This window comes from Sciurus carolinensis, chromosome 16, assembly GCF_902686445.1.
Source record: "Sciurus carolinensis chromosome 16, mSciCar1.2, whole genome shotgun sequence".
Taxonomy (NCBI): Eukaryota; Metazoa; Chordata; class Mammalia; order Rodentia; family Sciuridae; genus Sciurus; species Sciurus carolinensis.
Genome location: NC_062228.1, coordinates 18,553,574 through 18,575,785, shown reverse-complemented (window position 1 = coordinate 18,575,785; position 22,212 = coordinate 18,553,574). Strand labels below are relative to the sequence as shown.

The window sequence follows — 22,212 nt, the reverse complement described above, 5'->3', positions numbered from 1 at the left end:
GAAAACAAAAGAATGCATACATTTTGTTCACATTAATATTCTCATTTTACATTTTTTAAAGCATCCAAGTGGTCACTGTGAGAAAAATAAGTTAGTTGGACTTCCTTGATCTCACATTGGAGTTTAATGCTGATCCTCATTTGAAGTTCACTGAAGAGGGGTTGGGAATGTTATCACTTTGGGGCCTGAATTGGGCTGGAAATATGGGCTGAACTTGGGCACAAGGGGATCCTGGGGGTACTTCACTCAAAGATGATGGTCAGCTACCATTCTGGGACCTGGGACCAGGCTCCAGCTGAGCTCTGGAGCCACAGTCCCCACTTGAGTTGATGTTTTACTCAACTTTTTCACTGCTGTGACTAAAGGACCAAATCAGAACAACTGTAGAGGAGGAAAAGTTTATTTGAGGGCTCATGGTTTTAGAGGTCTTAGTCCATAGAAGGCCAGCTCCATTCCTTGGGGCTTGAGGTGAGGCAGAACATCATGGCAGAAGAGTATGGCAGAGGGAAGCAGCTCACATGATGATCAGAAAGCAGAAAGACTCCACTTTACAGGTACAAAATATATAACCCATGGCCATGCTCCCAATTAACCACTTCCTCCAGCCACACCCCACCTGCCTCCAGTTACCACTCAGTTAATCCCATCAGGTATTAATTCACTGACTAGGTTAGGGCTATAACCCAATCATTTCTCCTCCAAACCTTCTTGCATTGTCTCACACATGAGCTTTTGGGGGACACCTCATATCCAAACCGTAACAGCCTCCTGGGCCCTTCCACCAGGACCCCACTCTCACTGGGAAGTCCAGCCCTCCTGGCTAGAGAAGGGTCATTGTCATGAAAAGAAATTAAGGCTCCAAATGGATACCTGAGGAAAAGGCTTGCCTGGAGCCCTAAGCCCAGACAGGGACATGGTGGGAGACAGGCTGGGAGCGGGGTAGCCTGGGGCTTGGGGACCACATAAATGACTTGGGCCTTTATGCCAAGTGACTTGGGACTCCATGAAGATGAGGACGTGGCAGGTCCACTTTTCTCCAGGAGAAAACCAGACTGGCTGTTGCTGCAGAGCGGGTGCAACTGGAAGGAGGCTGCAGCTTGTGCAAGTCACGGAGACAGGCAGCTGGGACAGCGAAGACCCTGAATGTGGAGGACTTAGCCTGGCTCCTCCACCCCACCAGTCCACTACTACTCTGTGCCCCACACCACCCCAATGCAGGCTGCAGACAATGTGAAAGCAACTAGAGGGAGTCCCATGGTAGGAAAAAACAAAATCTACCCTGCCATGTGACCCAGCATGCTAAGAATTTAGGCCAAGAGGAATGGTACTGAAGAAGATAGGCTAGATAATAAATAGGCAGACAATAAAGGAAATGAATTCCATGAAGATTTCTCTAAATGGAGTCATTCTGAGAGATTAACCTATAGAAGCAAACCAAACATTCCAATCAACTCCTTTATCCCGGGGTTGCAAGAAAAGGGAGGCAAGATAGACCTAAGTGTAGGCTACAGACTCGAGGGCTGACCAATAGTCTTGGTACTCTTCCAATTCCTGATTAGCATAGATACCGATCAATGCCTCTACCCAGTAGCTACATATACTTAAGCTAGTACACTTAAGAAGCAATACCTGCTGGGTCCCCTCTTGCCCTGCAGGAGCTATATCTGTTGAATATATCACTTGAATAAATTCTATTCTTTTATGCTCACTCTTCCTTGTCCATGGATTTCACTCTTCAAATTCACAAGAGAAGAACCCAGAAAGAAATTGTGGGCGAACTGCAGGGTCATTCTGCAATGCTAGGGGACATAACCTGCCACTGAGAGTTGCTGACACCAAAAATGGGCTTTCTCAGTTGCAGAGGCCTATAACTTACATAGATCCTACCCACCCACTGGCAGAAGCAGAGAATCTGGTTTTGTCTTGAACTCCAGTTTCAATATACTGAAATGTTCCTAACAGCGAAAAAACTAAAAAGGTAAACTGTGCTGTTGTGGAAATCGTGTTCAGCGAGAGACCAAGCACCACTCAGAAGGTTGGAGAACTCAGGTTTATCATGCCGGTGGACCCGAATTAGCTAGTGCTCTGAAATTCTGTACCCTGAGCTGAGGTTACATGGGGCTTTTATAGGAAATTTGACATCATTTCTTAACCATCACAACATTGGTGAGTTTGAATTCTTGACCAAAGATCCTACACAGGAATTCCCGTGATAAGTAGTTCCCAGCTGCTGAACAAAAGCCGTGAAACACCTGTGAGTGACATTGGGGAGGGGCCTTCCCCACGGGCACCAGTTTCTCAAGATCACTGTGAGCTTACATCTCTAAGAGCTATATCAAAAGCCTACCACAGAAATGTCAGAATTGAAACAGGTCTTTCAGCTACACTCTTAAGACCAGTAATTAACACTCTTACAAAACCCGAGCTATAAAGTAATATTTCCCTCTTCAGTGCTCCTCTGCCACTACAGCTTATTTTTTTTTTCATATTTTAAGCATTTTGATTTATTTAAAAAGGGATTGTTCGTAGAAAAAAAATTACTTTGAACAGTATACAGGACGGGTGGAGACTGGCTATTTCACAACATCAGACAGTACAATCAGTATCTGCCACATGGCTGGTCTCTGTAGGTGCTCTTCGCTGTCCTCGCTGAAGGTGCCTTGTGTCTTGAGTTAGTCCACTCCTCTTGCCCATAGGAATCATAGGTCTGCTCACTGAGTCGGTATCCATAATTATAATAATCAGTCCCACACTGAGCTGGCGCACTGTAGCTGTTCTCACAGGAATCATAACTCTGTTCGTCATATGCAGTGCTGTATCCATCATCGTAGTCATAATCTCCGTAGGTCTCCTGTGTAGGGGTGGCGGTGGAGGTCTGTACCCAGTGGGGGGCACCCCTCTTGCTCTGGGAGTGAGAAGGTCTCTCCCCCGACTCACTGATCCCTGGGTGGACAGGACTGCTGTGGGAGTTGGAGTGCCACAGGGCACACCAACACCAACTGGCCGGGCAGCGACTCCTCCTCTTCCCCTGGTTATTGCTGGGGCGGGCACTGCAGCTTATTTTTAAACTGACATTTTTTTTCCTTCTCTCTCTCTCCCCTCATCCTGGGGGGAGCAAGATTAACTTTCTCCCCATCCTAGGCCAAGTTATCTGTCCTTCGGCACACACAGGAATGAAGTCAAGACTTTAGAGTTGACTATTAAAAATACAGCTGCCCAGTACACTGTAATGTGTAAGGAAGTCTTTGAACACACATGTGTGTTCACTTCTACTGGGTAAATACTTAGTAAAATGACTGGGTCACACAGAAGCCAATGTTAAACTGTTTCAGAAATGGCCAAACTTTACCAAAGCAGTGGTAATAACTGACACCTCTATCCCCAGCATAGGAGAGTTCCAGTGGCTCTACATCCCCCCCGCCCTGCAATTTAACACCATTTTAATAGATGTTTAGTAGTATCTCACTTCAGTCTTCATTTGCATACCTAGATGTCTAATGATGCTGAGCATCTTTTTATACACTTTATTGAGCATTCATGTATCTTTTTTGGTGAAATACCTGTTCAAATATTTGACCCATTTAAAAACTGGGTTGTTACCTTATTATTGAGGTACAGTCAGCCATATTTTTAATAACAAATCAGAACCAGGTTGTGCTCTTTTAGGACCCCTGAGCCTGGCTTTCTGCCAGGGAATTGTGAGTAAAATCCAAACACCAGGTTCTCCACAACCCCATCCTGCCCCTTCTCAGATCATTTTCCCCTTCAGTCCTTTTTTCTTGATATTATCTGCCAGGCTGTCCTCTGAGCTGCTAGACACCAGTTACCAGGAATCATCTTATTTGGAATTCTTTGACTCCACTGGACTCTGCTCCCCTGCAACTCCCCAAACAGCTGAGCTTCTCCACAGCCTGGGCTTCCAGAATTGCTATTAAATGAACAAATGAATGTTGGGGAAGACTCCAAGGAAATGACACTGCATTATGGTCACAGAGGAATTAAGAATTGAATCAGATAAAAAGGTTGGGAAAGAGCATTCCAGGTAGAAGGGTGAGCATGTACAAAAAGCCCTGTGACAGGAAAGAGCATGGTTTGTTAAACTATAAGAAGGTCAATGGTTGGGAGAGAGAGGGAGGAAAGAGCCACAGGGGGTTTTACCTTGTGTATGACAAATCCTGAGCAAGATGGGAAGTTGCCCAGATTTGGTGTGGTTTGATTCGGGGGGAGGGTGATTGGTGATTTAATCATCCTTCTGGCTGCCAAAGGAGGAAGGCGAGAGGCTTTCCAGTACAAAAAATAAAAATAAAAACAACAGTGGGCAAAGATCAGAAAGTTGGACAGGCCTTGGTAATGTTCTGACTGTTGAGGGTGAGGGAGAAAGAGGACAACCCCCAGGTCTGTATATGTGAGACACAGGACAAATGGTAGTGTCCTTCACGGAGGCCAGGAGCCCGGGAAATGTAATAGGCTGGGTCTCAGTCACGCTGAACTGTAGCCGCCCTGGAGACACGTGTGTGTGTATGTGTGTGTGTGTGTGTGTGTGTGTGTGTGTGTGTGTGTGAGAGAGAGAGAGAGAGAGAGAGAGAGAGAGAGAGAGAGAGAGAGAGAGAGGGAGGGAGGGGGAGATTGGGGGGGGGGGAGGGGAAGACGTGGAGAGAGAAAGATGGGGAGGAAAGGAGAGAGACAGAGACAGCGATGCTTGGGGCTGGGGCTCTGGGAGTCTCCCCGGAATGGACTGGGGAGGGGGCTGGAAAACCCAGGCCTGGGGCAGCCAACAAAGAGGCCCGGAAGGAGGAGGGGCTGGACTAGGACGCACAGGAGGGTGGCCCAGGAAGTCGTGGGGAAACTTCGAGCTCCGAGAAGGAGAGCGGGAATGGAGCGGGACGCGCGGAGCCGACCGCACGGTCAGAGCACCGGGAGGACGAGGCGGGGGTCTTTGCTGCTGAGCTGCCTACGCGCCTGGGTCAGGGCACGGGCACTGGCAAGTTCGACAGAGACAGCGAGTTCTTCCAAGCCCCTGGGCAGGGACAGATGGGCCGGAGCTCCGTCGGAGTGTTCAGGGCGGTGATAGGGGGTCTAGGCGGCCCGGCGAGAGGGAAGGCGGAGAAGGCGGGGTGCGAGGCGGCGCCGGCCGGGCCGCCTGGTGGTGGGGGTGCGACGGGGGGAGGGAGGGCGGCCGGGCCGGGGGCGGGCCGGGGGCGGGGCGGCGAGGGATGCACCCGCTCCGGGCCGGTCTCGCCTTTTTCTCCTTCCGCACGGTCTGGGTTTCCGCTTCCCTCCCAGGCGCGGAGTGAGAAGGGAGGCCGAACCTCGGCCCTGCAGTCGCTGCCATGTGGCCCCCGGACCCCGACCCGGACCCGGAGCCTGAGCCCGCGGGCGGCTCCCGGCCTGGCGCGGCGGTCCCCGGGCTCCGCGCCCTGCTGCCGGCGCGCGCCTTCCTCTGCTCGCTCAAAGGCCGCCTCCTGCTGGCGGAGTCGGTGAGTGCGGTGGGGACCCTGCCCACGACCCTGCCCCCGACCCTGCCCCGGCCGCCCCGACCCCAGCCCCGCTGAGCTGCGACCCGCCGGCTCCTTTCGGAGGCTGACGTCGAGGTGGCGGGGCGGGACGGATGTCGTGGTCCAACCCCCATCTGGGCGCCCCACTCGCCGCCTCCCCTTGAGAGCCCCGAAGTTGGACCGACGCCCTCAAGTTTTGTAAGTCTTCACTGAACCCGAAGCCAAGTCGGCGGCGAGGCGGGTCTGGAACCCAGACCCTCCCGAGCTCCTCAACACACGAGGCCCAAGTTGGGGGCCCAAGAACACGGTGTGGGGGACCCCGCTGAGGAGTTTGTCCCCGCCGGCGCAGTGGCCCGGCCCTGGTGCTGTGTGGCTTCGGGCGCCTCCACCCTCTCTGGGCCGGCGGGAAGACTGCGCCTCGGCATCTTCGGGCCTCGATCTCCGGAGCCGCGCTTGACTGCGGGCGGAGAGAATCTGCCCGTTTCGACGTTCAGGACTCGCGGCCGCGGGGAAGGGTCTGCTTTCCGGGCGCACAGGGGACCCGCCTGGGCCACGAGCTGGGAGGGGACCGCGTACAGTGGGAAGCGCCCCCCTCCCTGGCGACTGGGTGAGGCCTGGATCGCTCAGTGGGGGCGCGGGTAGCCCCTGCGGCTCGGGGGGGCGGGAGCCAGCGGGGTGACTTCATCCTCCTCCTCCCCTCCCGGGCTGGGCTCCTTCCTCCTTCCCGCTCGTCCCCACCCCGCCGGGCAGGGCTTCTTTGTCCAACCGACACTCCTGATAACTCCCCCACTGTCGCGTGTGGGGTGGGGACTGTCGTGGGGCAGCCCGGATGGGGGGGGGGGAGGGGGAGGAAGAGGCCAGGCAGAGGGGAGACCGGAGGAGGGACTAGCCCTCTTAAGGCCGCGGCCACTTGTTGCTTGGATCCCCTGCAACTTGACAATACCTGTCCTCTTTCCCACTTGTGGAGCAGGGGAGAGAATGCAAGCAGAGTGGGTTAGGGGCTTCGCAGGTGGCTCGGTTGAGGGGACTAGTGAGAGGAGGAGTGTGGGAATCGAAGAAAGATTCTGCCCCAGGACCTCTCCCTTGGACCCTATGGCAGAGGGCAGGGCAGGAGGTGGTCCTACAGCCTCTTTTGCCTTGGAGTAAGCCCAGAGGTCAGCAACCCAGCACCGACTCAGCTCCCAAGTGAGGCACCAGGCAGGCCCAGGGATTACACTCCCAGGGACAACCTCCAGGTTGGCCACCTCTACCCCACCCCCAGACCTGTAGGAGCCAATCTGGGTGGGAAATCTCAGTATACGGTGGAGCTTCAACCCCACCAAACCAGGACAGCCCCCTAGGTAGGAGGGAGGGATACCAACCAGGCACACAGGCCCTTTGGCCTAGCTGAATGCAGGAATCCAGGAGGAGGAGGAGGAAGGGAGGAAGGAAGGGTAGGGGGTGGGAACTCAGGATACAAGGGAGATCTTCCTGGTCCTCCTTCCCCCTGGTCACCTTTCTCCCATCCGCAAGCCTGAGCAAGTGGGAAGGCTGACATGGACAAAGAGGAGGAGGGAAGGAAGTGGCCACCAAAAATGGGGGAATAATAAAATGGGAATCGAGGTGGGGTCCCCAGAATCCAGTTTGAGGGGGCATGGAAGACAGAAGGGGAGGGACAATGAAAGCCTTTGGCTGAGGAAATAGGAGCTTTGGACAGGGCTGTGCCGCAGAGCCTTGCCTTCCTGGCATAACCTGGCAGCCTCAGAGCCCCTCTGCCTTCGTTTCCAATCTGTCCAAGGTGGCGACAGGGCCATAGGGAGGCTCAGCTACACTCGTGGCCCTGTTCAGGGCAGACCAGAGTGCCCTGGGGACTCCCTGGTGTTCCTGCAGCTCATTTGTCTGAAACAGCCACAGGGCTTCCTGTGGGGCATCTGGATGTCCTTATGGGGCTCCATGCAGCCCATCCCTGAGCCCCACTTCAAGTTAGTCAGCGTGGACACTCAAATCCAACCACAGTGACAAACTTGGGTAGATGAAGGCCTCCAGTGCCCCACAGGTCAGCAAGCCCTGGTTCAAATTCCAGGGCTTCTTATTAGCTGTGTGAGAGTCTGCTCATCTATAAAGAAGGTTCTGAGCAGTGCTTGTCCGGTGGATGCTGGTGAGGATCAGAGGAGATACCCAGCAGTCTCAGTGGGCACTGGGCATGGAGGAACCACTGACCCATCCTACAGCCCCGTGTTCTTGGTCTGCTCTGTACTGCACACAATCTGCAGGACTAGCTGGGCCTCAGCATCCTCTACATGTACAGGGTTGTGGGCAAAGATGGAGTGAACATTTTGATTCTTATATTTCCACCTTTCACAAAGGCTGGCTGTATGCAGGATGCAGCAGGGCCCAGGAGACTGGATCAACATACCCTCCCCTGGGTAGTTTTTTCCTTCTTATTACGAAAATTTGTGAATTCATAAAAGAGCTGAAAGATGTACATCATTAACCCCATACAGCCACCACCTAGATTGTACAGTGGTTAACATTTTGCTGTATCTGCTTTATCACCTATCTCCAACCCATTGTATGTTTTGATACAAGCAAAATTGCAGACATCAGTACATTTCAACTTTGAACACTTCAGCATATCATTAACAGATCAAGATTTGCTTTTGTTTTGTTTTGTTTTGTTTTTCAGGTAAAATTTATATTCAGCAAAAAGCCCGTATCTTGGGAGTTGGATGTTACTTTTTGAAACTGGTTGCTATTTAGCTTTGGTTTGCCCCTACTAGGCACCATTTGCATTGGGTCATAGAGTCAGTAAGGGGAGGGTGAGCAGCCCCAGGAAATGGCCTTCTGGGGGGCTAAATGCACATGGGAGAGTGGGGCTTCAAAATTGGGTACTGGCGAGGAGCTGGTGTGGGGCCAGGACTCGGGGCCATGCCCAGAAGGACTGAGGGCTGCCTCGGTGTGGGCCTGGGCCTCATGAGGGCTTTAATCCTAGCTCTGCCATTTCCAGCTAAAGGACTGTGAGATATTCTGGACTGCAGGGCCTGGCTCAGAAGGCCTGAACCAGGACAAGGAGAGGCCCTGACTGTCCCCCACTTCCCTGCAGGGTCTCTCCTTCATCACCTTCATCTGCTATGTGGTATCCTCAGCGTCCGCCTTCCTCACAGTGCCTCTGCTGGAGTTTCTGCTGGCCCTCTACTTCCTCTTTGCTGATGCCATGCAACTGAACGACAAGTGGCAGGGCTTGTGCTGGCCTATGATGGTGAGGACCAGGGGAACCAAAAGGGAGGGGTGGGCTGTGATGATGTTCATCACAGAGCATCCATATGAGGAATTGAGTCCTGCATTTCAGCCCTGCCCTGTCTTCAGAGAACTGGAGGGACAGTTTGCAGCTGGTAGTCTTCAAATAATCCAGGCCCCACCATCCAGCAGCTGGATCTAAAGCAGGTTGTGGTGCCTGTAGGGCAGATTTGTGAAGCAGGGAACCTGGAGGCCATCTCTGACCACCAGGTGGCGCTGTTGCACCCAGTGGGGCCTTGGACTCATGTCAGCCACAGGAATTCAAGCCATTTTCAGAGTCGAGACAGGTTAGCTTATTTGCAGAGTTTAACCAGACTTAAACCATATGGCATCCTAGCCTTGTTTAATCACCTAGCCCCAGAGCCCTGCCAGTAGCCTCTGCTAAATGAATGTACTGTAGAGAAGAGACAGCAAAGGCTGAGCTCGAACCTGGTCTCTTGACTTTACCTCCCAGTATCCATCCTTTCACCCTCTGGGGAGGGTTGCACCTCCATCCATAAGCAGAAACCATGATCCATAAAGGGACTGGCCACAGTATGTGGCAAAGTAAGGCCTAGAGCCAGGTCTCCATCTTGGAGAATCTGAAAGGAGCAAGTTGACCAGGTTTCCAACTTTCACCTCCACCAAAGGGCCAAGCCACTGAACAAGCTGCAGCCTGAGCAGGGTCAGGGCAGGGTCAACTCTGACAGGAAGCATGGCAGGGGGAACGAGGGCCAGGACAGGGCAGGACCCCATGGTTGCTGGACCTGGGAGTGTGACCTGGCTACCTGGCCCCCTTCACACTGTGCTCCACTCGAGAGAGCTCAGGATGGTTTGGCCATGCTCCTTTCTCCCCAGGACTTCCTGCGCTGTGTCACCGCTGCCCTCATCTACTTCGTCATTTCCATCACAGCTGTCGCCAAATACTCAGATGGGGCTTACAGAGCAGCCGGGGTGAGCAGCAGCCCTGCCTCTGGGAAGAGGGTGCCAAGCAGCATCCCCTCCTGAAGCTCTGCTGCTTTGGATGCTCGCTTGGGGTGGGACCTGGGAACATCCTTTTCCTGCTTGGGCCTCTTGGGCTCCCACGTAGGTCTCAACTATTTCAGAGTCCTCTTAGTACAGATTTACTCTGACCTGAGTTTTAAAAGGCTGGTTGCCAAACTAGGTTCACAGCTCATTTCCCCATTTCCCCTTCCTTGGAGGGTTTGTGCCTATCTGGCTGGGCAGCTTCTCAGTGCTGCCCCCCACCATGCCCAGCCCCCTGTACCAGGGACTCCACAATTCCAGTGATGTGTCCCATCCACCCTGAGCAGTGTCCTCTGCCACATTCCCTCCATCTGTCCCACAGGTTTTTGGCTTCTTTGCTACCATTGTGTTTGCAATTGACTTCTACCTGATCTTCAACAATGTGGCCAAATTCCTTAAACAAGGAGACACCACAGAGGAGAACACGGCCCAGAGGGCAGAAGGTGAGTGACTTGTCTTGAGGTTTCTGCTAGGGAACCCAGCTGAATGCCTCTAGGATCACTACTGGAGCCCTGTCCTCCCTTGGGGACACTCTTGGCTAGTCTGAAGCTGACATAAGGCCAGGAAGTGTTTTTATAGCCTCATTGTCATATCCCTCATATAGACAGTCACAAAGTCCATCCTACCTGGGGCCTTAGGCTTTCAAGGAGGGGGCAAGCTGAGCACATGCCCAGTGCCTCTGGCCCTACAAGGCTCCCGTCCTGGATGAACTATCAGGATAGCCAGTCATTCTCGGGACAGTTCTCCACTTGGGATCCAGAGTGACCACCTGTCTGGATCCTGCTTCCCCTGTAGTCTGGCCTGCCTGGGGCCTAGGGAACCAGGGACCCAGTCTCTCATCCTCATCTGCAGCTCCTGGGCAAACCCAGGAGCGTTTGGATTTTATTCCTAAGGGAAGTACAGTAAACATTCTGGCCCCTCAAGCCATCCTTGTCCAGCTCAGAAAAGCCAGCATGTAGGTGACTTGATCTCTTGGAAAAAAAGAAAATGCTGAAAGTTGGAAGGTTTGTTTATCTGTCTGACAACACAGCTATACTGTCATGCTTTTAGGGTGCTTGTGCTCTGCACAGGTTCATCAGGAGATGCCACAGCTAGTTTGGAACTGTAGCCTCTCCTGGGCTTTCCTCAGTCACAGCCCAGAGGCAGGAGGTGCAATGTGCTGACCTGGGATAGAGCCCTACTCCAGGGCTCCAAGGACTGTTGCCCATTTCCCTGCCCCACCCCCAGGAAGACTTGAAACAGAGGCGAGTGCCACTGTTGGCCAGTAACTCAAAGACCTCGAAACTCAGTTGATGAGATGTTTGACTCAGCACAAAATTCGCCATCCTGGTGTCCCCTGTGCTTGCCCAGGCCCTTGTGTCACCCCTTCTTTGACTACCACATGCTGGTACTAGGTATGTGCAGATGGACATGAGAACTCACAGTCCAGAGAGGAGTTGAACCCCAAAGGAGAGTTGCACTGGACACAGCAGGGCATGTGCCATACTAGGGGACAGGAAGAGGTACCAGAGAAGGTCTCCAAATGGGGCGGCAATTACAATAAAATGGGAGCTAGCAGGTAAGGATGAAACAACTGAGGCGGCCCCCTGTGTGCCAGATTGGCCAGAGACCTTATGGAGAGAACCCTGGAAACCCTGGAGCTGGGTCTTGATGGATGCATAGGAGTGTGCAGGAAGAAGAAATGGGGCTGGTGGAGGGAGAGGAAAGCAGAGAGTGTAAGATGCTTGGTCTAGGCGAGACACTCCTCTGGAGCCACCAGTGCCCGCAGCTGGGCAGATAGACAAGGGAGCTCTCAAAGGCCTGTAGGTCCAACCTTGGAGTTGACACCTTCCCCACTGAGTGTCTGTTATCCCAGGTGGGACTCATGGTTTTTAGGAACCACCAGGTTCCCAACAGCTGGGCTCTGGGGCCATGGAGATCTGTGTAGCAAACATGAGGCTGAAGATTCTAAGAGTACTAGGGAATTCCAGAGGGCGCTGCAGAACGATCTTCAGTAGTTAGGATTTCAGGAACCCTGAGTCACACCTCACTGACAGGCCCTTAACATAGAACTGTGACCACGATATCAAACAAGGAAGAGGAAGGGAATTGAAACTATGAAACAGCTAAAAATGGATTGCTGATTTTCCAGTATATTTTAATTTGGGGAACAAGAAGGTATTTTTATCTTCTGCTAAATTGGGAACATCCTCTGGAGTCTTGTGAGGGTATAGGGAAGGGGCATCCCCCACCCCAGTACCCAGAAGTAAGCAGCTGCCTGTGGAGGGGTCCAGGGCTCCTGCCAACAACCTAGCTGTGCCTCTCCAGGGACTGTTCCCAGGGGACTCCTGCCCAGCATCCTCTCTGCTTTCCTTTCAGAGGAGAATTCCGACTCTGACTCCGACTGAAGGCCTGCCTGTGCCAGCAACCTGAGCCACACAGGGCCTGCAGGTCAGCACCTGCCTGACAGGGCTGGCTGGGGAGCATGGCCAGGGGACACTGTGTGTTAGGAGACACACGCTGTGTGTGGCTCAAGGCTATACTCCTGTGCCCAGCACATGAGACCACACCCCTCGGCTTGGTGTTGTTGAACCGCTCCACACGGGCACCTTGAAGATTCCACCTCTCGCGGTTTTTGTCCTTAAGCCCTTCAACCTGACTACCACAGACAAGCACAGGGAGCTGCAGCAGACAGAGCCATGGTACTGCTTGCCACAGCAATCAGCTCATGCTGCAGGGCGGAGTCAGGACAGGAGGGGGTCGTCTGCTTCAACTATCAGGCATGAACAGAGACAGAAGCCACCACAGGCCAGCCAACCCGGGCCGTTTACATGGCGTGCCCCTGCTCACACAGCACTTTGGTGAGGAATCTTGTTCAAGGAGCACAAGTTCCTTCCTCACTGTGAAACAGGAAGGAAGCTGACCTTGGCCTTACTGTCCAGGAGTGGATGACACCCACCCAGCACTTCACAACCCTGGAAACATCTTCAGGTGAGATGACTGTTCCAAGTCTAACCCTGTTTCAGACAAGAGCTCACAGACGCACAGGTCAGGGCCAACACAGAGGAAAACCATCAGTCCGTGGCAGTGACCATGTCATGGGCAGCTGGGCAGGCCCAGCCAAACTTTTCTGGTGGCAAGTGTTCTCAGAACACTGAGGACATCGTCCCTCCTTCTGGACGCCAGGGCAGGTCTACTGACCACCTCATGAGATGAGATGAGCCCTCTGTGTTTGCCTAAGAAATTTTTTTACTGTTATGTATTTTTTATGGCATTTTGTAGCTTTTTAGAAATTTTTTATACAAAAGCAGCTTTAACAAAGTCATTTTCTGTGAGCCAGGAGGCCTCATGAATGAGCCAGAGTTCTGGACCCATGTTTTGGGCATTTATAACCTTATTCTTCTCATGCATATGAATCTCCTACCCTGAAAAAAGCCTTACTGGATTAAACCAGACTGACTACCTGCTTGGAGTGTGACTGAAAAACTCTTCTACCACCCAGAGTAATGCTATGCAATATCCTAACATGGTTCAACACAACTAGTAACACATGAGTGAACCCTAACAGCTCCAGGTCTGAGCAACAAGGCATGCATATTCACTGTATGCCAGGGCTGGCATAAGAATCTGTCCCGCATTTGGTCCTCTTATTTCATGTCATAGTCAAGGAAATGGAGAGAAAGGGTAATACGTAACTGGCCCAGGACCCTCTCACACATCAGGGTAACCTCCCACAGCAGCCAGACTAGGCCTTTTGAGATTTGGAAATTGCACAGGGGACCTCAGAGTTGCAGTCTGGAGGACCCTGGTCAGTGTCTGGCCCAGGCTGATGGGAAGAGGCAAGGCATTTTACCCCAAGTGCCACACACAACACATTCTGAAAATGTGACCAATAGTTGAATGGGAAGAAGTTTACAGGCACACGGTAGACTTCTGCTTGGCCTTGTCAGTCCAGCAGAGCTGGTATTACGGAGGCCACTGCATCCTGTGGACTGGGGCTCTGTTCCACCTCCACTGAGCCAGCCCATTTCAGAAGATGAGTCCACAACCTTTTACGGGGCAGGGGCAGCAAGGCAGAGAGAAGAGAAAACAGTTTTTATATGTTCATTTATTAAACAAGAACTCCTTCATGACAATTTAATACAATATTTATTAGCGATTAGTGTTGAGAAAATTATTTCCCTCTACATACAAAAATACAGATTTGAACAATGAAAACAATCAAGACAAGTACCATGAAAAATTGGTCCTTCAAAAGAAATAAAGGGGGAAGATCAAGGGCAATGTTAGGCTTTGTATGCTGTCAGGGACAAATCAACAGGAACAAATGCTTTGGGGCCCCCAAACCACATCAAATGTATAGGGTCAAACCCAAGAGCCAGTCAGAGCCATGGGAGGCCCACCCCACAATTTCAGAGGCCAGGACAGAGCTCTTTCCCAAGGAGCTCAAATCAACATTTGTCCAGTGGCCATCACTTCAGAATGCCCCACAGCCATGTCTATGAACTGCCAAGAAGACTTTTCCAAAGCAAAATGGGATAATTAGCATTGCCCCCCAAAAGTGCCACTAGGTAAAGTACCAATGAATGACCCTATTGGAAAGTTATTATTTAACTTTTGACTGGACTTCTGTCATATTATAGAATCTTCAGAAGAACAGAAAATAAAGCTACAATTTCATGATTTGGTAAATATGTACCTTCATTCTGCAGTGGCTCAACTGCTTTACTCAAGATTATCCTTGACCAGACACAACTCAGTCCTAGTAGGGTGGGAAGGCAGAAGGAGCCACTAAAGAGTCTGCCTATGCTCTGGTTTCACCAGCTCCTCACAGCAAAGCATCTACTGCCTCCAAGCCTGAAACCCCCAGAGGGCCATGAGCCACCCAGGGCATCCATGAAGTCCAAATGGAAGGTGAGGCCTAGAGACAGGCTACTGTGTTTCTAAGAAGCAGGTGACACAGAGATTACCCTGGAAGACTCCAGGCCTTAGAACACCTTCGGGTTCACCAGAGAAATGGGGCAGGGAGCCAAACACGCACTCTCCACCATTTCAGACCCAATGAATGGGAAGTTAGAGCACGGGTGACCTTTTCTTTTGGAAGTACTTTCCTCTTATGTTGGAGGTGAGTGACACTCAGTCTCTTCAAACTGAGCAAAGGATTAAACAATGCCAAATGCAATTATACTGACTCATAATTATTTCACAGAAATATACTCTTACTCTCAGACTATTTAAATAAGCAGAAACAAGATGTGGAGGAGACTCAGCAGAGAGGAGACAGGAGTAGCAGGGGAATTTTTTGTTGTTGTTTTCTTTTTTAAAATACATATTAAGTTTAAAGGGAAAATGGCCCAAGCCTCAAGATCAACATTGTTGAAAGCAATATTAAAAGGACACAATCTAAAATCATGCTACAAAAATAGTATTATCTGTTTTAACTAAATGTACATCTTTTTTTCCAACTCCATGATTGACAAGAGTGCTTATGTGACACATGGAAGGCACCAAAGGTGAAGTGATTATTTATCTTAAAATATACAAAGACAGAATTAACTGCTTTGAAAAAAAATACAGTCATACCTGTAATAAATAGTTTAGTGTTTTGCCTACAAATTTCAACATATACAAATAGTTTTAATCCCTAGCATTCTCTTAGAGGGAACCACATCAAACTAAATCAAGTTTTGAAAAGCACTGATTTTATGCAAATAGATCAACTTCATCATGATTTGCAAATTCATTTTTAAGTGGCTGAGAAGAGAAAGCTGAAAGTAGGTGGCCCCCTCTGTGGGCCTGGGTTAGCATGGGGTAGGGGGAAATCCCAGGCATCGTGCCCTAGACCATGTCCTCCCCAGCTCTGGGATCAGGCAGTTTTCCCTTCAAGCCCTGAACATTTGCATTCCACACTTCCACAGAGAGGAGAACGGAGTCTTGACACTTGCAATATCAATTTGAGAAAAATCAGGAAGGCAAAGCAGAGTGTGGAGAGGGAAGCAACCATCGGTTAGGCCTGGCCTGGCCTTGTGTGGGCACCAGATCTCCTTCCACTGTCCTCAGTTCCTGGTCACTCCTCGGGCGTCTTGCCTGATTAATAGGGGTAGTTTCTACAGGATGTCAGCAGCAGCAGCCAAAGACAACTCACACTAGACAGTTTCAGATTGTGACTGAACCTACAAAATCATCAGAACCTTCTTTCACACCATCTCTTTTCAGGCACAATTATGAAAAGAAACTCTAGGCCTTGCTCTAAATCCCATCAACAAAGCTGATTAAGATAGTTCCAGATACATTCTTACCATAAGAATTAGAACCTTAAAAGTTCCAATAGCTCACCAGAGTCCAAGCAGTATTAACCCTTAACTAAAGGCTTGCCTGAGTTCAAGTCTCAGCTACAGTGTGGACAAGTAACTCAGTCAAACAGATCTGCTAAGCTTCATTCTGAGCAAGCTGCCTGAGTCAAGCTCACTGGGCTTGGGAGTCATTCTTTTCTTTACTGTTACATTTAGGGAATAAGAAAAACTAGAAAGGAAAAAAATTCCAAAAGTTGAGAATTATATTCAAATGGAAAAAGAATACATTCCAGACCAAAGAAGGGAAAACGTAAAGACTGCTGCCTCTGTTTCAAGCCAAGGTGTGTGCAAATGTTGTTTACTGCCATGAAGAATGCAAGGGTCTGAGGGAATATTCCCTTTCAGAAGAAAATTCTTCTAGATCTAACACACTATAATTTTCTTTTAGAGACAGTTTCTAAGTAAAGGAAACATGAATGGACAAACTTACAATTACTTTCTCAACCAGTCAGATCTTCTAATTTTTTAAGGTATCTGCTGAGAAGGGAAGAAAGGTTTTATAGTCAGGAAAGTTTATAAAATGAAAGGGTGGCCCTGGGTCTGCAACCTGCCTGGGGTGCACCTGAGCCAGCTCAAACCCAGACTAAATACCAGGAGGCCACCCACAGCACAGAGGAATACCAGTCCCCAGTGGTCAGCTCTTCAGGCTGGTTCTGAAACCCAAGATCTCACATAGGAAAGTGGTGAGCCAAGAATATGTTCCTTAGGCAGCCTGAGCTAAACGCCTGGTGCCATCAACAGCCCCCTTTCCCTTCTCTTCCTCATTTCTTACTGGCCCCTGCATGGACCTCACCTGCCCATCAAGCCCCTTCCCTACCTGGTCCTAGGAGCGGGTGCTGATCAAATTGGACATACCAAGGAGAGAGAAGCCTTGGATCCTGCAATTTGACAAGGAACTGAAAAGGCACCTGGAGACCTCAGAAGGTAACAGTGGTTCCTGGAGCCAGAAGCAACTTTTCTTCTGCTCATGAAAATCACCAGCAGCTCTCAGCCTACAAAGTGTGTTACCCATTCTGCTATTTGTTCAATGTCATTACTGCTCTGCAGACAAGGTCTAGAGAAAATGACAATGAAGTAGTGGCACAATGACTTCATGATTGCTTTGTTTTGGACACAGATGGCACAGCAGGAACCACTTCATACTGTCTACTAACTGGGCCACAAGGCTTCATGCTCCATTTTTCTGTTAGGACAGGTCCTAGGACCTACCCTCAAGAAATCTGGCCCAGACAGACATGAGACCCTGGTCCACCTTTGAAAGTACATGCATAGGTGAGAGGTTCCTTCCAAATAGTGCATGCAAAACTAGGAGTAGAAGTGAGCTTGGGACACACACCAGGGTTATCTAAGGCTCATTCACAGCAAGCACGAATTCACATATATGTGCAGATAAGAGTTAGGGCTTCAACTCCTCAGAGAACGCCTGTGGCTTAACCCAGCTCTGAGTCACTAGGAAAGCCTTACAGAAGGCAGATAAAACTGCAGACTTGAAGAGAGCAGGAATGTTTTCACAAAGCTCTCACCAGAAGCATCCAGCACAAGGTGGAGGTCAGACACATTTGGGCTGCTGCAAGGGCACTAGGCTCTGAGGGCTTGGCCCTGGGACCCCTTCCCTGTGGCTGGGCAGCAAAGCAGCACTTCAGTGCCCATTGATAAGGAAGATGTGGGCTGGAAGTGGGGTTACTACTACATTCTTGCCCCCCCCCCCTTTTTTTTTGTAGATAAAAAACAATCTCCCTTGGATGACTTTATTTTATTTTTTAATATTTTTTTAGTTGTCAATGGATCTTTTTAAAATTTTATTTATTTATATGTGGAGCTGAGTATCGAACCCAAGTTCTCACATATGCCAGGCAAGCGTTCTACCACTGAGCCACAACTCCAGCGCCGGCTGTTTATTTTAAATCAAACTCTGTTGACAAGATTATGTGTTTAAACATAATGGGGCCAACAAGTATCTTTAGGTTTTCATGACTGCAGTCTCTCTGTATGAACGGGAAAAGAGGTTGCCTTCCATAACTTTAGGAGCATGAAAACAGGATAAAGGAGTCAGTAGCGATAAGCACCCAGCTAACCAAATCAGTGCCCAAATAAACTTTCTCTGAAGGTGTCCACGTTTGCATCCATCAAAATCACCAGAAGTTCTACCAAATGCTGAGGGCTGCCACATCTCCAAGAACAAACCTCCCTTCAAGTTGTGCTCCAACAATGAAAGCCAATTCATCCTACCAGAAACAAAGGTTGCCTTAGCCTTAAAATACATCACACTTAAGTGACACTGGTCTACACTGGAACTTCTAAATGCAAAACTGTTTCCTTCAATTTCCTAAGAGATCATTTTAAGATCTCTAAATCTAGATTATCTTCTGTTTGACAACAGGCAACATAGAAAAATGCAGGTATCTTTACATTTGTGGTAGACAGCCGTATTCCCTTCCTAACTCCCTCACCACATTATCTGTATGTGAGAGACAGGGCAGTGCACTACACTAACTAGAAAGTGTACAGGCCACTTCCCATTCTAGTGGGAGCTAATGAAACAGCACAAGGAAATAATATGGGGAGGCCTATAACAAAGGATATTAAATAGTTACAGGGACATAAATAATCCAAATATTCTGCCACTAAGATGCAAATCAACTTCAAAGTCTCTCTGAGTATAAGGAACCAGCACTTTATCATTCCTCAGCATTTCTAGTCTTGACTGGCTTCAGAACTACTACTTTCAGCTGACAGTATATATCAGGAGGCAAATCAACAGTCTTCTTTCACCAGGTGATAAACTGGTTTTATTGAAATGACTTGGAAAACTTGAACAATAATCTTGTCTGAATGGTATTCTCTTTCAGTCTCACTTCAAAATAGCTTTAATAAAAGGCCAAGTAACTTGACTCCCAGCAGATTTCTGATGAAGTTCAGGGTGGTCCTTCCAAGTAGGCCTGATCCAATGCAAGGCTCAGTCTTTGTGACCCTATTTTAAGTGGAATTCTCTAAGTGGAAGATAACCTCAATTTTGATTATGCAGACACGTCTTTGTGACCCTATTTTAAGTGGAATTCTCTTTTTTAAGTGGAAGATAACCTCAATTTTGATTATGCAGACACACTTATCAAATGCAGAACAAATATGTAAAATGAACAGATAAAATCCAGATGTCATCAGCTCCCCACATGTCATCACATATAACAGGTTCAAAGTTTGTGAAGCATGATATGTATTGACTCACAACAGGCATGGGAAGAGGGCTCTATCAGTCACACTGCTCACGACACCCAGCTGCAACCAGGCCAGGCTGACCTCTGTGGGAGAAGAGGGGAGTAACCACCAGACTAGCTGGGTCATCCCCTGATGCAGACTTGTGCTTGAACATGTGACCTGGGTCACTGCCTAGACAGGAAGTGCAGCAGAACTGGACTGTATACTGGATGTTGGGCTTAGGGAGCTAAACCCTAACCACTACCAGGCATAGAATGGCACCACTTCTGGTGGAGTCCCATCCTAGAACTCACCCATCCTCAATATGGAGCAGGACACTGCTCTTTTCTGAAGAACACAATGCCACGCATGCACTGGGCAGGGGGCCTTCCAATGACCTCTCCTCTTCTTACCCCAAACACACCACCCCTCTCTTCTTGTCTATCTCACAAGACATTGCCAAGGCTATAAACAGCCCTTGGTAGGAGATCTTGGGGGTTCTCCAGACTACTAGAAAATCCTCCTACCAGTGGTGCCTTTTCCTCAGTGAGGGCTAAACACAAAATATGAGAGCTACAGTGATGTCTGTAAACATTAAAACAGTTTAAAGAGTGAAAACCTGACAAACTAAAATAATTTTTCCATAAAAGATATTAGTTTTTAACAATAACAACAACAAAAACCTATAACATTATAGGGTCTTATTTAACCCTCTCATTCACCACACACACAAAAAATCTTCACTTTATCAAGAATCAATCAAAAACCTTAAGTAACTAGGACTTCCCCCAACAGCTCCCAAGAGCTGCTATTGATAGTGATGGCGCTCAGGCCCCCAGGGCAACAATCAGTGCCTTCTGAAACATCAGTGGGGGGATGTGTCCTGGTGCAAATTCAAGTATTTTCAAATGCTAGACAAATCTTTTCGGAATCACTTTAGAACTCATTTAGAAAATGAGCACACACCCCTAAAACAGAGGTGAGTGTTTTGTGTGTGCTGATATGTAACACAAAAACACACCCCCACATGTGGTCTGTGAAGCCAGCAAAGAGGCAAATGCTTTGGCTGGTGAAATGGATTGTTTCTTTTGCGGCTTTTACCTGAGTCGGTAAAATTACAGACACCCCACAATTCATTCTCAAAGTATTTAGGGTAGGCAGGAAACTGGAAAACAAGGTGGTCTCCATATTCCTGGAAAAGACTCTGGGACTCAGGAAGATGATTCATTTGAGGAAAGATCACGTGATTTCTCAGCAGGGTATAAGAAACAAAAGGTGACCCTCCTGTGAATCAGGCAATCCTGTATAGTTGACCCCCCACAAGACACCAGCTTTGCCTGTCCCTGTTATGACCAGGCCTGGTAAAAAGATCTACCAGCATATCTATCACCAAGACCCTAAGAGTCCCACGTGGCCTTCAGGATGTGCTGGCTGCCTGGATGCCTTGGGCAGGTAAGACAAGGAGGGTGGATCCTGGTAGCCAGACTTCAGTACCCACCCAGAGCACTGGTGACCACTGGAACCCTAACTTTCATTGTTTGACGTGTACTTCCCCTCCTTAGCAGCCCCACTTAACCCAAAGTCTTGATGCATCACAAATACATGACAGGATGGCTCAGAGTCAGATGGGAGCCTGCACTCTGGGACACTTAAGCCCTAGAGTGGACACAGGCAGTCAGTGAGGCCAGAGGCTCCCACAGCCACCCAACACAGGAGGACATGGGTCTTTTCAGCCCACCACAGACCTGCCTGAAGGACCGTTCTGGATGCCCTTTCCCAAAGTGAACTTTAGAGGACAAAATTCAACTAAATCACATGAAAGTCTGACGTGCTGAGGGAAAGAAAATTTGATTGGAAAGATGAGCATGAAGGTGGGAGGAAGGACTCCAGCAATCCTCACGTGTCCAGGCACTGGATCTCAGGGCGATTATCCACGTCTCTGGACTCTGTGCGGGCTCGAATGTAGTCATTGGTGCTCTGCTGGCGGATACTGACTCTCCATTTCTGCACAGCCAGGAATGTGCTCACTGCATAGGCTGCTGTGGCCAAGAAGCCAAATATCTAAAATACAAAGGTACAATTTACCTTGGGCATGCAATCCAAGTGGCTTCATGGGGACCCCAGGCACATGCAGCCCCTTCTAGCTGTACTCCATCTTCAGCCCTGTGCAATGTGTGGCTGTCGTACTTGGTGGAGGTGCTACTCATGTGATCCACAGAAAATCCTGCCCGAATCAAAGCCAGACTCAGCAATTTAGCAAGGCCCTGTCTCAAAAAAAAAAAAAAAAAAATGAAAAGGGCTGGGGATATAGCTCAGTGGTAAAGCATCCCTGAGTTCAAACTCTAGTAACCCCCAAACACATTTTGGACCTTTTTTTTGGGGGGTGGGTACTAGGGACTGAACTCAGGGACATTCAACCATTAAGTCACATCCCCAGTCTGATTTTGTATTTTTTTTAGAGACAGGGTCTCACCGAGTTGCTTAGCACCTCAATGTTGCTGAGGCTGGCTTTGAACTCACAATCCTCCTTCCTCAGCCTCCTGAGCCACTGGGATTATAGGCACTGCATCTGGCTTGTGAATATTTCTTTAAGCATTACTGTTTGTATCTTCATGTCCTTTGGTCTCAAATGTGAGACTATAAAATAGACAAAATGTGATGTAAAAAGAATATTAAGAGTCTCACATGTGAACCTCAAATCAAGCCACAGGGTTGAATGCCAAGTCACACCCCCACCTGCTGCCTCTCACCCAGGCAACTCCAGGTGAGACACAGTGGGGTTTTAATTACCTGGTAAGGCTTGGAGAATCTAATGAGTGGCACTGGGAGAGCAGCCTTTTAACTCTCCAACTTCAAAAATGAAACATGTTCTTTATGAATCAACAGCAACACAGAAGTTCAGAGCCTGG

The 22,212-nt window shown here is 49.3% G+C and overlaps 2 protein-coding genes across 5 annotated transcripts in view; one reads left to right on the top strand and one right to left on the bottom strand.

The window, feature by feature from the left end:
- Window positions 1–4,805: 4,805 nt before the first annotated feature.
- Window positions 4,806–15,270, top strand: Cmtm3 (CKLF like MARVEL transmembrane domain containing 3). Of its 4 annotated transcripts, none has more exons than XM_047527876.1 (6): window positions 4,806–4,904; window positions 5,284–5,477; window positions 8,578–8,733; window positions 9,609–9,704; window positions 10,099–10,219; window positions 12,135–15,256. In XM_047527876.1, exons 2-6 carry the CDS (start codon window positions 5,331–5,333, stop codon window positions 12,161–12,163), a joined length of 549 nt encoding a protein of 182 aa, XP_047383832.1. In that variant the 5' UTR covers window positions 4,806–4,904; window positions 5,284–5,330; the 3' UTR covers window positions 12,164–15,256. The 4 variants fall into 4 exon arrangements, with proteins under 4 accessions (XP_047383832.1, XP_047383833.1, XP_047383835.1 ...); XM_047527877.1 differs by lacking the exon at window positions 4,806–4,904 and adding an exon at window positions 4,945–4,963; XM_047527875.1 differs by lacking the exon at window positions 4,806–4,904 and having other exon boundaries at window positions 5,203–5,477; window positions 12,135–15,255.
- Cmtm4 (CKLF like MARVEL transmembrane domain containing 4) overlaps window positions 13,886–22,212 on the bottom strand; it is a 58,454-nt gene continuing 50,127 nt past the window's right edge. The window contains exon 4 of the mRNA XM_047527874.1: window positions 13,886–21,364. Coding sequence (XP_047383830.1) covers window positions 21,200–21,364 — 165 coding nt within the window. The 3' untranslated portion in view covers window positions 13,886–21,199. The remainder of the gene's footprint in view (window positions 21,365–22,212) is intronic.